Source organism: Mirounga angustirostris, unplaced genomic scaffold (assembly GCF_029215605.1).
Source record: "Mirounga angustirostris isolate CCGP_5_RB_7025 unplaced genomic scaffold, mMirAng1.0.hap1 SCAF_7, whole genome shotgun sequence".
Classification (NCBI taxonomy): Eukaryota; Metazoa; Chordata; class Mammalia; order Carnivora; family Phocidae; genus Mirounga; species Mirounga angustirostris.
In genome coordinates this window covers 33,644,265-33,659,402 of record NW_026991715.1, presented here as the reverse complement: position 1 = coordinate 33,659,402, position 15,138 = coordinate 33,644,265, and the positions used below count along the sequence as shown (strand labels likewise).

General features: G+C 48.5%; 1 protein-coding gene across 1 annotated transcript in view; it reads right to left on the bottom strand.

The window, feature by feature from the left end:
- Positions 1-730: 730 nt before the first annotated feature.
- Positions 731-15,138, bottom strand: part of PSD2 (pleckstrin and Sec7 domain containing 2) — a 48,296-nt gene continuing 33,888 nt past the window's right edge. The window contains exons 8-15 of the mRNA XM_045886613.3: positions 13,699-13,788; positions 12,009-12,052; positions 10,752-10,942; positions 10,506-10,576; positions 9,931-10,088; positions 8,831-8,975; positions 7,410-7,553; positions 731-3,481 (exon numbers count right to left, since the gene is read on the bottom strand). Of these exons, the coding sequence (XP_045742569.1) occupies positions 3,272-3,481; positions 7,410-7,553; positions 8,831-8,975; positions 9,931-10,088; positions 10,506-10,576; positions 10,752-10,942; positions 12,009-12,052; positions 13,699-13,788 (1,053 nt within the window). The 3' untranslated portion in view covers positions 731-3,271. The remainder of the gene's footprint in view (positions 3,482-7,409; positions 7,554-8,830; positions 8,976-9,930; positions 10,089-10,505; positions 10,577-10,751; positions 10,943-12,008; positions 12,053-13,698; positions 13,789-15,138) is intronic.

The following is a 15,138-nucleotide window of genomic DNA, read 5'->3' as shown; positions in this document are numbered from 1 at the left end:
ATATATAAAGCACCCAGGACTGCTTCTGGCATATGATGCCTATTAATGGCTAATTTGATGATGATGGCATCCTGTGCCTTGCATTCTTGAATCACACAGAGAGTGGCAGAAACTAGATGAAAGGGAGGTGATAGGAAAAAGTAAAGAACTAAAGTCATTGTGTTCACTGTGGGGGGTGCTGGGGAAAAAAAGCACCTGTTACAAAGAAACAAAGGAAAATAGTGAACTAAATGGTATCTAAACCTGCAAATCACTTATCTCTCCCAGGCCCCATCTGGAGATCTCATCCAAATCCCTTCCTGGCTCTGAGTTAGTTTGCTGTTGGCTTTAAAATTTTCTGACAGCCAATAATTCCTCTATGTGACTTCTGACCTCTATGTGAACCCCAATAATTGTGAACGACCTCTTGGTGAACCCATTGGCCTTTTCACGACCCCTCAGTGTCAAATTGACCCTTCTGAGGGCTCTGAGTTGCTGTTACCATCTAAATTTTCAGTCAGAAACCATTCTAGGACTCCAGTGAACCCACTGACCTCTATGTGAACCCCAGTAATTGTGACTGACCTCTTGGTGAACCCCCTGGCCTTTTCATGACCCCAGGTAATTGTATCAAATAATTTGGTAGCTTGCTTATCTGCTCTGGATTCTAAAACACCTACCAAGAGTCTATATGGTGTGAATGGGACCTGAGAGAGGTGTGGCCAGAGAGGCTCATTTTCCACTTTGCCTCTCAAATTTCTGCCTTGGGGTGTCTTTAGTCTGGCCCATCAGGAAGAGGTGTAGCCCTGTTAAGTGACTTCCCTACTACCACCCTGTCCCCCAGGAGCACTTAGGACATTCAGGCGGCTTCCTGAGTCAGAGTCTTCTTCCCCACTCCAGTTCTGTCGTCTTCTCTCTCCCAGGTCAGTTTTGGCTTTCTCCCCAGTGCTCCCAGGGTCCCCAGTGGTAATGGTGACTGCCTGTCCCCTCCCCACTAGACTGTGAGCCCCATGTGGGACAGGGAGCTGCTCGGTCCTTTTCTCACCACACTGTCCTCAGCACCTAGCACAGGGTGCAGCACTGGTGACCTTCACTGAATGAGAAAAGAAACACTGTGGTCAAGGGTCAGCCCCCCAGAAGCCACTTCCCAGGACCACCAGGTGGCGCAAACCACTTACTGCATCTCACCTGTGGTCCTCCAGCCCCTGGATTTGGACAGTCTTGGAAAATGGGCATATTAGGGGCAGAAGTTGGGGGTGGGGGGGGAGGAAATATGATGGTCCATTAGAATGCAGGAAAAAAAATATTAGAACTTTGATTTAGATTTATTTTCATCTCATCTTTTTAAATTTCTATTTTTGTGTATGTTTTATAATGTACATAATATTTTAGTACAGTAGTACATGTATATAATTTACAATAAATAATTATACAATTAAGAAAGTGAACTAAAGATTTTTTTACTGATGGGAGACATCACTAGTGCTCAGGGAAGCCTGTCTGCAGCAGACAGAAGCTTGCTCCTCTGCTTTCACTCACCCACCCTCATGAGGTGGAGGGTGGGAAGCTGACCCCAAAAATCCAAGACCTTAGAGCCAGCATGGAGAAAGTACAGAGAGCTCTTTTATGTTACATTGCTCTTCCAACTTCATTTAAATGAACATTTACTTCCGCTCAGCAAAACGAAGAGGCCAGATGGTTTGGGTGTAAAATACACTTCAGCTGATCCAAATTAAATCATCTGGATTTAAATCACTACATATTTCCACAGACTCATATGTCCCTTGCATCAAATGTGAGCGTGCTTGAACTGTTAGGTACTTAATAAGATAAGCCAACCTTGCCACTAACTAAATATATTACCACTGAGGTCAAATTGCTGCCCAAACTAATCTATTTTAAAAATATAAAGGATCTGCTCATCATAGCTCATTGAAGGCCCATCACCTCCACCACTGGTCCATCTGAGGAATTCAGGGTTTACAAGATACTAGTCTGTGATCATCACGTGGCAAATTTTTCTATCCTTCCCAGGCATGTCCTTAGCTAGCATTTCTGAGTCACTAGAAGAGTGAAAGAAATATCAGCTTAAAAACCAATCAGCAACTTCTTACTCCACCTTTTCCCAAGATCAGGAATTAATGGCTTCCATAACCTTCCTCCACCAAACATCTTTGGGCTTGTTGACAAGTGGCTGTTTGCAAGGCAGAGTGTCTTTTATTCCCGGAGCAGTAGGTCTGTACAAGAGGCCACCTCTGGAGCTCAGAGACCTAGCAGCACCAACATAAAGACCAAAATATAAACAGGGCCATGGTCCCATCCCACTCACACCCCAGAATGCCTGTGGGACAGATGGGGTGGCATACACACACACTGTCTATTTATTCCAAACATCAACTGTAAGAGCAGTGTAAGTCACAGGTCAGCCGGAAGAGGGGAAAAGGGGGTAAGAGGAGGTCAGCACTATCTCCACCTTCTCTCCCAGAGTGTCTGGGCCACCAAGGGGCCAGAGAGCAGCCCTGCTTGCTAACAGGTGGAGTTCCCAAATAGGCTTTTCCTTCATCTTATTTCATCTTGATATCAATTCCGAAATCATCTTTCAAGGGGTCCCTTATTTATATATACAATTCTTGTATATATACATTTTTGTCCATATAAAAGAAAGCAGTAGTGGCCTCCATAAATGGAAGGTGAGGTGGCCGCACATGTGAGTAGACAGCTTGACATCGAGGGAGCAGGCCCGGGTCCGGGATTATTGCAAAGCGAGGCAGGAGAACAGGGCATGGTTCCAGAAGCTACTGGGTGGAGGGAGGAGAGGATGGTGCTGGTGGTCCGCAGACCTGTGGCTGGTCAAGTCTGAGGAAGGAGGAGGAGGAGAGGTGGGGATCCAAGCTGACAGCTGGAGTCCAGACCCACCCTTGGGAACAAGGGGGATGTGGGAAGGAACTTGTGAGAAGGGGAGGAGGGCCTGGGAAGCCAGCTGCCCTTCCTCCTCCTCCTCCAGTGAGATTGTGTCTAGAGCATGCACACAACTGGCCTACAAAATGAGGCTCAGTGGTGGAGAGGAATGTGAGGGCTGGGGAGAAGATCTGAGGCCCAGATAAACCCCAGGATGCAAGAAGATCAACACCACGAATAGCGTCTCCATCTCCTTGGCCCACGGGGCTCTCCACACCCCTCTAGCTGCCTGTCAACTGCCTGGAGCTGGCACAAGTGGCCCTTGGCTGGAATTGTGCTCACTGACCCCTCTGGGGACATTTGCCTGCCTCTGGGGCCTGCCCATCCATGCCAGCTAAGTATCAGGCCCAGTGGTATCCTTTGTAGCTTTGCTGCCGGTCACAGTTCCGTGGCCCTGACTGAGGGCGGGGCTTGAGTGTGTCTTGCGGAGAGAAGGATCCTCCCCTTCCAGAGTGGCCAGCCGGGCCTCAATCCGCTCCAGGTCATCTGAGCCCACTTTGATTTTCACAGCCAGGAGGTGGATATAGGTCTCATATCGGCTTTTCTAGAAAAAAGGCAGAGAAAGGCCAAAAACAAAGTCAAAGGACAAACAACAAAATGAAAAAAAAAAAAAAAAGTATTTGGACCTTATGTGACAAAAGACTAATTTCCTTAATACTCAGAGAGCTCTCACAAATCAATAAAAAGGAGATAAACAATCCAATTAGAAAACAGGCAAGGGACATACTCATAATTTTACTCATAATTTTAAAAATTCAAATTAAGTGGCAATGATTTCTTGAGTAGGACAGCAAAAGTACAACCAAAATAAAAACTGACAAATGGGATTACAAAATTTAAAACTCATGTGTATCAGGGGCACCTGGGTGGCTCAGTCAGTTAAGGGTCTGCCTTCAGCTCAGGTCATGATCCCAGGGTCCTGGGACTGACCTACCCCCTTTGGGCTCCCTGCTTCAGTGGGGAGTCTGCTTCTCCCTCTCCCTCTGCTCCTCCTCCTGCTTGTGCTCTCCCTCTCTCTCTCTCTCTCTCATAAATAAATAAAAAATAATCTTTAAATGAAATAAATGTGCCCTTAAATAAAATCTTAAAAAAAAAAAACTCATGTGTATCAAACGACAATCAATAGAGTGAAAAGGCAATCCACAGAATGGAAAAAAATATTTGCAAATCCTATATCTGGTAAGGATCTAATATCTAGAATATATAAAAAAACTCCTACAATTCAACAACAAAAATATAAACAACCCAATTTAAAAAGGGCAAACGTCTTAAATAGACGTTTCTCCAAAGAAGACATACTAACAGTCAATAAGCTCACAAAACGATATTCAACATCAGTCATCATCAGGGAAATGCACATCAAAACCACAATGAGCTACCATCTCACACCTTTCGGAACATCTACTATCAAAGAAAAATCAGAGAGTAAGTGTTGGCGACGATGGAGGGAGACTAGAACCCTCATGCACTGCTGGTGAGAACCATGGCACACCGCCGTAGAAAACAGTCTGGGGGCACCTGGTGGTTCAGTTGGTTGAGCATCCGACTCTTGGTTTGGGCTCAGGTCATGATCTCAGGGTCATGAGATGGAGCCCCACACAGGGCTCTGTGCTCAGCGGAAAGTCTGCTTGAGATTCTCTCCCTCTCCCTCTCTCTCTGCCACACTCTAATAAATAAATAAATCTTTACACACACAAAAAAAGGAAACAGTGGGCACCTGGGTGGCTCAGATGGTTAAGCGTCTGCCTTCGGCTCAGGTCATGATCCCAGTGTCCTGGGATCGAGTCCCGCATCGGGCTCCCTGCTCCTTGGGAGCCTGCTTCTCTCTCTGCCTCTCTCTCTCTCTCTCTGTCTCTCATGAATAAATAAATAAAATCTTTAAAAAAAAAAAAAGGAAAGAGTATGGCTGGTCTTCAGCAAGTTAAAAATAATATTGCCTTGTGCTCCAGCAATACCACTTCTGAGTATATACCCAAAAGAATTTAAGGCAGGGTCTCAGAAATATTTGCATACCCATGTTCATAACAGCACTACTTACAAAAGCCAAAGATGAAAGCAACCCAAATATCCAGTAGCAGATGAAAAGATAAAGAAATGTGATATCTACATACAATGGAATAGTATTCAGCCTTAAAAAGGAAGGAAATTCTAATACATGCCACATCATGGATAAACTTGAGCATAAGCCAGTCAGAAAAACACAAATTCTGTATTATTCCACTAATATGCAGTAACTAGAGGAGTCAAATTCACAGGGATAGAAAATAAAATGGTGGTTGCCAGGGGTGGGGCAGGGGGAGGTGGGGAGGAGTTGCTGTTTAATGGGTGTAGAGTTTCAATTTGGGAAGATGAAAAAGTTCTGGAAATCGGTTGCACAATAGTGTGAGTAGACTTACTACTACTGAACTATACACTTAAAATGGTTAAGATGATAAATTTTATGCTATGTGTATTTACCACAATTAAAAAAAAAATTTTTTTTAAGATTTTCTTTATTTATTTGAGAGAGAGAGACAGAGATAGAGAGCACAAGCAGGGATGAGAGGGAGAAGCAGGCTCCCTGCTTAGCAGGGAACCTGATACAGGGCTTGATCCTGGGGCCCTGGGATCATGACCTGAGCCCAAAGCAGACACTCAACCAACTGAGCCAGCCAGGTGCCCCACACAATTAAAGAATTTTTAATCCAAATTAAAATAGCAATGAGATACCCCTTATTAAACCTATCAGATTGATGATGATTAAGACATTCAGGAGTGTCCAGTGTTGGTGAGGGCAAGAACAGACAAGTACATTCATAAGCTATTTAAAGTATTATAAATTGGGGGGGCACCTGGGTGGCTCAGTCGTGAATCATCAGACTCTTGATTTCGGCTCAGGTCATGATCTCAGGGTTGTGAGATCAAGCCCTGTGTCAGGCTCCATGCTAAGTGTGAAGCCTGCTTAAGATTCTCTCTCTCCCGGGGAGGTGGGTGGGGGGATGGGGTAACTGGGCGACTGGCATTAGGAGGGCACGTGACATGATGAGCACTGGGTATTATACGCAACTGATGAATTTCTGAACTCTACATCTGAAACTAATAATGTACTATATGTTGGCTAATTGAATTTAAATTAAAAAAAAAAGATTCTCTCTCTCCCTCTGCCCCTTCCCCACCCTTTAAAAAAATGTGTTATAAATTGGTAAACATTTAGGAGGGAAATTTGGCCGGCCATGTCTGAGAGCCTGACTCTGAGCTTCCACACCTCACCACAGTCAGGAGAGGCTGAGGTCCTAGAAGAAGCAAAGACTAAAGGTGAGGAGACACTGTTCTCATGCAACTCTGCCACATGAGCAGAAAGACCCTTCATTGCTGGGCTTCACCTCCCCTACACACCCCCTTCCCCCAGTTAAGCCAGGGGGAAGTGAGAAAGACCTGAGTGCTGGAGTTAGAATCAATCGCCTGGGTTAGGATCCTAGCTCCTACACTTCTTAACTGTCACCTCAGGCAAGTGATCTGCCCTCTCTAAGCCTCAATTTTCCCATCTGTAAAATGGGGATAACAGAACCCATTTCAACAGAGTTGACATGAGGATTAAATCCATCAGTACAAGGGAGTGAGGGTGATCATGCTTGACAATTGGCAAGTGATCAGTCCACTGTAGCTTTTGCCAACCCTTTTTTTCTTACACTGCAGAAAGAGTGGGTCTGAGAAGACTTTGAAAGCAGTACAGTTTTGTTTTTCAAAAGGTCAGGATATCTCTTGGGAACTCTCCTCTCTTCCTCACACCTCAATAGAAAAGCAACGTAGAAATCCAGAGACTGAGATGGGTGACTTCCTGCCTTTCCTGCCCCAAAGGCTCAATCTCAGCCTTCATATTGTCCACCCCCGCCTGCAGGTCAATACAAAGACCAGTCCAAAGGGGACAAGTGGTTCCTGCCTCCCTCCTCCAAGCTGACCCCCTTTCCTTCACCCAATGAAGGCGGTGCTCCGTCAGCCCCATTTACAGAGCATCAGGAGGCAGAATCAGGGTAGGGGGGCAGGGAGAGACAAGATGGAGAGAAGGGAGAACCTAGTTGCTGTGCTCGATAAACATCTGTGGAAGAGGAAAAGGAGACAAACGCGGGATAGGTCACGCAGGTGGGCTTGAGCTGTTTATGGTTCAGCTGTAACAGCTCCCCAAGAGGCTGGGTCATGGGGGGAGTGGAGGTGAGGAGTGGCTTGGAGAAGGGTGAGGCCCACCTGGTGCTCTCTGAGAGACACAGGTGAGGGCACAACTGTTTGATTAACAACTGGCAGCCGGACTGTGCGGAGACTGGCCCACAGGAGGCCATGCGTGGCTCACGACTGCCTCAGGGGAGCCCCCAAAGTGGAGAACCCCTAAACCAGGAGCCCCTGGCTGCAGAATGATGTTGGTGACAGGAGGGAGAAGAGCTGGCTTCCTCCTTCTGCCCCAGCCCTGTCCTTCGCAATCAGCCCCAAGGAGAACCCACCTCGAAAGTGAGATAGTGCTCCTTCAGCCGGTTCTCCTCAGCCTCCTTGGACTTGACGCCCTTCTCGATGGGGTGACACCTGTGCTCAGCCAGCTCTGCAGTCACCTGCCTCAACTTATTCTCATGAGAACGCAGCTGCTCCTCCTGCATAGACAAGTCCCAGACTATGAGGTTCCACTTTCAAGATGTCAAAGGCGTGGGTCTAAACCTGTCATGCTGGGTCTGCTTCAACAAAGGGAAACTGAAGCCTGGCCAGGGTCATCAAATATGTGGGGGACCTGAGGGAGTGCCCCTCCACCCTCCTCCTTCCTGCCTTGCTTTCACTGGCATCAGTCCTCCGAGATAAATCCATGGCAGGCTCAGGAGATGAGAGACCCTCACACGAGAATGTGCACATAGACATTCCCTGACACAGACACACAATCCCACCAGAAACGCCCCCACACCGGTTCATATGGACTCTCACATGCACACACAAACACAGTGGACCAAGGAAGGGTCTGGCCTCAGCTACCCCGGCTCCATACGATGCACACATTCTCTCGGATTCTGCCCAGGCTCATACGATGGTCACAGACCCAGGATCATACCCAGAGAGTCAGAGACACCGTTACTCACAGACAAGTGCGCACACACGTCCCACCCACTGAAGTACAGCCAGACCACTTGCTGCTGTGTGGGCAACGAGCTGCATGTGTGTGCGTATGTGTGATGCATGTGTGTAGTGGGGGTGTGGGTACACAGCAGGTGTGTATGCACATACGCGTGTGCCTGTATGGTATACGTGTGCCTGGGGGGTGGGGGTGTGCATGTGTGTGGGCACGCGCACTGCCTGTGCATGCGCAGGGGCTCTGGGCGGAGAGACCCAGGCCAAGGGCCCAGTATGAAAAGGGCCCTGACAAAGACAAGAAGTACGGCGCTCCTCCTGCCCTCCACCTCCCAAGTGGTGGTCCACCATTTATCCTGTCCTCTCCAAAAAAAACCCTGAAAAACTCAAGTATTGATGAGTAAGAGTTTTTTTTAGGATTACAAATAAAATACTTAAGGGTAGGTAAAGGCAGCAAAAGAGCACTTGATGAAGGGCCAGCCAAATCTCACCCGTCTCTGGCTTCCTGTGACACACACATTCTCTCGCATTCATGCTCAGACACGCACCATGCCCACAGACCCAAAATGACATCCACAGGATACCATGCCATTGGCAGAGAAGAACACAGGCCTCTGTGTGGCGTGTGGCCTGTCTTCCCATCTATAAATGGGGATGAGGTGCAATGGGGATGAAGGAGAAGATCTGTCTCTTCACCTTGTCTCTTAGCCCAAGGCCAGGTACCATATAGGAGCTGAGGTAGAGGCTGTTGAATGGAGGGGGCCTGGCTGGATGCAGCCTGAGGAGGTGGCGTTGGGGTCCCAGGAGCTCATACCTGGCAGAGGCGAGTGGTGCAGGAGGGCAGCAGGGGCCGACAGAACTTCTTCATGGAGCTGACAGCAGCAGGGAAGGAGGGGGCTGAGAAGATGGCGGCCACCAGGTTGATCCTAAGGATCCATGACAGCATTTCTTCCTTGCTCCTGGGGACAGGAGGAGAGGGGAGAGGGGAGAGGGCACCAGCTCCTCACAATAGGACTCCCTGTCCCCTACCCAGCACCCAGGACCCACCGCTAGCCTGGTACAGGGAGGGAGCCACTTCCTTCACAAAGGGGGACAAAGGAGTGAAGGAGGATGGCAGGATGGGGGCTCGATGGACCCAGTCAAGTCTGTGTAGGGAGCTTGCCTTTGTCCCAGCTTCTAGGCAAGACCTGGATTTTACCATGAAATAAAAGCTGTCCAGGTCCAGAGTTAATAGCCATGGAGTAACAGGCCCTAAAGCCAGTGGGCCAGGCTGATCCCTGGATCTCTGGATCCTAGAGGCAACAGGCAAGTGGTATCCCCACTCAGGCTTCCTGTCCGTGCCCCACTATCTCGCCCACAATGCACATTCCCATCCTAAGAGGTCACCTACCAGCCTCCCTCCTTTTAAGCTTGTCTGACACATGGAAGCTCCAATCTCAAGTCACAGGATAGGGTGTAGAGGAGTGGACAGAAGGCCTTCCAGGGAAACTATGAGACAAGTCTTTCCCATCCATTTCCCCACCCCGATTTACAGTGAAGGATGATTCATTAAGGCTCCATCTGCCCCCAATTTAGGGACTTCAGTGTGCAACAGAATCGCCTGGAGGGTTTGTTAGAATACAACTGCTGGCCCAGCCCCAGAGTTTGATTCCGTAGGTCTATGGTGGGGTCAGAGAAACTGCATTTCTAATGCATTTCCTGGAGATGCTGAGAGGACCACACTTGAGAACCTGTATTTCAGGGGACCCCAGCAGTTGGTCTGTGCCAAGCAGATACACTCACTCTTATGGCCGACGTGCAGGGCAAGCTGACAGCACCTCGCCTAAAGCGGATGTGGAGTAGGGTGCGGTCCAGGCTCGGTGCTGCAGGCCCTGAGCCCAAGGTGGGAGGGAGGGGACTCCCACTCCTACTTACGGTGCCTGGAAGAGGAAGACCCTCCAGTCAGCCGTCTTCAGCTTGAGCACGTTGGACTTCTTGCTGTAGTCAGAGGCCCTGGTGGCCAGAGCATGGTGCACACGAATAGCGTTCTTCAAGTCGCCCTCAGACAGAGCTTTGTCGGGCTTATACTCATCCTGGACAGGTGGAGCAGGGGCAGGCAAGCCTCTGTCATCACCAGGCTCAGGTTCACTAACCCACACTTCCTCGTGCTGTCCCTCCTATCCCTCCACTCCCTCCATTCTTCAGCTCTTGCCCCCGTAGTGCCATGCCCACCCAACAAAGCCTGCCGGCCACTCTGCTCCACACCCTGGTTTGTCCCAAGGCCCAGAAAGAGCTTCCACTGCGTATCTTCTGAGCCCCTGGGCATTTGCAAGACCCCTCCCTGAAAACCCAAAGCTCTATGAGCCCGAGTCAGGCTTTAATGAGGGAAGGACCCAGCATCTGCCTAAGCCCCAGGTCCTGCCAGGGACTCTCTGGGCACCACAAAACAGGGGCCGGTTGGAGGACTGCACTGGCCCTTCCTGGGTAAGGACTCTGGGGCAGTCTCTCACCTTCTGTAGGTACAAGATGGTCCCTTTGAGCACCGCGTAGAATTTCTTCCAGCCACGCCTCCCACGGGGTGCTAGGGATGGGGGTATGGGTAGTGTGGCCACAACCACCCACCCCGATATCTCCTCCCTTGCATGCCCCTACATGTCTATCTGGATGTGCAACCCCAGAGGAGTGACCACGGGGGCCAGGCCCTCTCCCCCGAACTAGCATCCCTCCCCGTGCCCCTTCCCCCGCCTGACACCCACTCCTCTTGCCATCCATGTCGGCGTGAGTCTTCCGAGTCAGCACACCATGCTTGTAGGTGGTGGCACTGAGAGCCTGCGGGACATCCAGGAAGGGGTTGCCACCATCCAGGATCCGTGTCACTTTCTTGGTGCCTGTCCCAAACTTGTCATCCACCAGCTCAGAGAGTGATTTCCTCAGCTCGTCCTCATCACTAGGAAAATGCTAGGCCTGAGCACCACCTCCATGGAAGCCTTAGCCCCACATGGACATGTTCTCTCCCCACCAGCCCCTCTCTGGGAAACAGTCAGAGGTGAAGAGCAGAGATAAGGAGGTTCCAATTCCAGATCACAGATCCATATCTTTGACCCCTGCCCTCAGTCTTCAATTCTGACCCCTGTCATCTGAGCTGTGATTTTTGGCCTCCAAACTCTAATCCTCACCACTGACCACAAAGTTGGAGACCTTTACTAGTTTTATTCCTGGTCTTTCTTCTCCTCTCTCCAACCCTGAAAGCCCAGTCCCGGGGAGCAGTGACTCACAGCCAGACTGAAGCATCTGCCCAAGCCCTACAGACACACGCTGGGCCAGTAGATGAGGGCCCTAAAGTCTAGGATCCCCAGTAGAGCCCTGGGAGAAGAATGCCAGCTCTTCCCAAGGTTTGTGGGGTTCTTAACAATCGTTACCTGTGATTTCTACAAGGACCCAAAGACCAAGGCTGCCCGGGGGTGCACAGGAGGGTGGGGCAGCCACTTTCCCCAGGAGCCTCCCAGTCTCCCCACCCAGCAAGGTCACCACACCTCTTTCCAGATGGTTGGGCATTTCCAAGTCTCACTGCCTTTGCAGGGGAAGAAGTTAGGGGGCAGTCACCTCTCTCCACTGCCAAGAGCAGTCACTACCTAAACATGGTCATATTCTTGGTGTTATAGGGGGATTCGTGCCTCCTGTCTACCTACCTCCCAAAAGGGAAAGAGCTATCGTCATTGGTAATAGTGGCAATATCCCCAGTACAGAAAATAAGTTGTGGACATCATGAAACTAAAGTCACAGTTTAATCAATTCCATACGAGTTTAACATTTTTATCAAGACAGAAAATGTACCCAAAGGGGAACTCAACACCTGGTGCGGCCAGCTGGACAGGGGTCACCAGAGCTGTGGGTTGGGAGAAATCAGCACCATGGAGAGTGACAGGAGTGCCTTCCCTGCACCGTCAGCCACTCCCCCTTTTGCTTCCCAGTAATTCACTTTCCCCATACCTGTGCCCATGGGCACTACTCACATGGCCCATTCCAGCTTTTCATTCTTGATGGAGTTGTAAAGGGTCTAGGGCAGGGGAAAAGAGAAAGAGAGGAGTTCAGATGAAGAGTCAAAGAAATCTCCATCTACCTCTAGTAATGTGGATGCAGTGAGGAAGCATCTTTTCAGCCAGTGGGGCAAAATGGGTGTTTGATTCACAGCTGTTTGTTGAATGGATGAATGAATGAGGGATGGGTAGGTAGATGATTGTTTAGATGAATGGGTGCATAGATTTGAGGAAGAGTTGGGTAGATAGGTTGGTGGGTAGGTGGATGGGTGGGGTAATTAGTGGGTGGGTGAGGGTGCAAGGATGTAGGAGGTGTATGTGTGGATGATGGGTGAATGGGTAGGGTAGGGGCAGGCGAATGAGTTTCTGGGTAGGTGAATGGATAAAAGGATGGGGGCATGGGAGGTTGGGTAAATAGGTAGATGGGGAGAAGTGGATAGGTGGCTGTTGGGACTGGGATTATTTTATCTCACTTACAAATACATTCTTAACAAGCCCTTCTTGATGAAGAAGAAGATAATTATGATAAGAGTGATGGAGACAATGTTTTATTTTTTGGCCTCCAGACTCACTATCTAACTACCTACCTGGTATCACCATATCCTTCAAACTCACTATCTAAAACTTAACTCATTGGGACACCTGGGTGGCTCAGTCGATTAAGTATCCAACTCTTGATTTCAGCTCAGGTCATGATCTCAGGGTGGTAAGATCGAGCCCTGCATCAGGCTCTGAGCTGGGCATGGAGCCTGCTTAAGATTCTCTCTCTCCCTCTGCCCCTGGCCCTCCCCCTACTCACTCTCGCACTCTCTCTCTCTCAAATAAATAAATCTTTAAAGAATAAAAATAAAAAATAAAACTGAACTCCTCATTTACCCTCCAAAAAACCTGCTCCTCTTCCTCCAAGGCAGAGAACTGACCAGGCTTGAAAGGCCAGAGTTCCACCCTGGGTTTCAGCCTCAGGAGTAAACTAGTATCCCTTAATTCCTGGTGATGTTGGAGAAATGGGTGGGTTTCTCCCTGCGGTGATGACAATGACAGTTGTGGTGACGGTGGTGGAAAGAGAGGTAGTCAGTGATGGCTGCGGCAGCTATGACAACTGTTGGTAGCTTTGAGGCTTATCATGACAGCAATGAAGAGAATGCAGTGCTAAAAACAAATCTCATAAAGCCTACCCCTCTGCCTAACTCAGGGAACATGCAACAGTCAAATGTTGAACTGGATGGTCACTAACTCTATCCCAAAGTCATGGTAACCGTGACCCCAGTGTTAAAAATGTAGACTGTCAGAGGAGCCTGGCTGGCTCAGTCAGTAGAGCATGTGACTCTTGATCTTGGGGTCATGAGTTCAAGCCCCATGTTCGGTGCAGAGCTTGCTTTTTAAAAAAGATTTATGTATTTATTTGAGGAGGGGAAGGGCAGAAGGAGAGGGAGAGAGAGAATCTTAAGCAGACTCCCTGCTGAGCATGGAGCCCAAAGCGTGGCTCGATCTCACAACCCTGAGATCATGACCTGAGCCGAAATCAAGAGTCAGACACCCAGGTGCAACCTGGTGTAGAGATTTTTTTTTAAATCTACACTGTCAGGATTTAGTGGAGCAGAGACCTCTCTCCTCCCCACCCACTCCAGGTACAGTTGGGGGCATGGGAACCCTTAACAGGTTTTACCTTCAGCAGGTCTTTGGCAAAGTCTTGGCCATCATTCAGCTGGTCCAAGTTGGCAATGAATTGCTGGCAGGACATCTTTTTGCCAATGTTCTGTAATGGAGAAATGGTTCTGCCTGAGTAGGGATGGAGGCTGGTATGATCCCCACACCCTGCCCTGCCCAGCCGGAAGGGATGAAGCAGCATCAAGGGTAGTAATGAAAAATACTGCCTAGAGTTCCCTTTGTGTCCAAGAATTTACAAAACTCTTTTTTACTTTCAAGATTCTACATGATCCTCAATGAGGAGTTAGAGTTTTCCTCAAGCCCAGATAGAGTCAGGTTGGATTAAATAACGTAACAGATGACATTTACCAGGTGCCTAGTATGTTTCAGGTATTGTACTTGACATGCATTATTATATTTCCTTCTCATAACAAGGAGAAAGTGAGGTGGGTATTACTATTATCCCCATTTGACAGGTAAGGAAACTGAGGTGTAGGAAGGTGAAGTGACGTGCCCATGATCACACAGCAAGGAAGTGGAAGGGCTGAGTGTGTCTGATACCAAAGCCCATGCTCTCACCCGCTACTCCATGGTTAACTCTCCCAAGGTCACACAGCACCAGGACTTGAACCCAGGCCTCTTGGCTGCTGAGCAGAAGCTCTGTGTATTCCGTCACAACTGTCTCACCCTCTCACCTGCACAGAGGGGCGGCAAGACCTCCGAGAGGTAGGTGAAGTGAGGGAGAGGTTGGTCTTAAGAGAATCAAAAATCAATTTCCACCAATACACATGGATACCCCATGCTGAGCTGGGCTGGGACCAAGGGAACCCGAGCAGATGGTCTCATGCCAGAAGGCACAAAAAGACAAAGAGCTGGAAACGACTGTACCCCAAGTTCTGCCTTTTTTAAACCACTGAATAGCAGAGGGGCTCCAGCCCTCCAAACCCAACACCTGATGTGCATACTTTCAGACTCTTCTTGCAATATCCATGTTTGAGGACACACTGGGTGGCACTTCACCTTTGTGAAGACGAAGACCCTTGAACACCAGATACTTATTGCTGTAGGATTTTGTGGATTTAGGTTGGCTATAAGACAGTGTTTTCCAAGACTTACCTACAGATGGGAATAGGTATTCCCCCACAAAAAGACTTCAGAATCAAATAAGTTTATTTACATGTTTCAGAGTCTTTAATATGCTTTGTGTGTTGAGAGTCTCCAAAGGAAGGATTCCATGTACAGGCTCCCAAATTCATTGACCTTGTCAGCATTTTAAGAGAGAGAATCTATTAACATCATGTGGAACATTCATATACCACAGAAAATAATCTAGGAAACAAGGATATAAGGCTTTATAAGTAGCTGACAAACAAGAATTTTCTACACCTTTCCAAAAGATTAAGGAGACAAAATCCTACATATACCTTGATATAGTATGTTTCATATGTTTATGTGTATA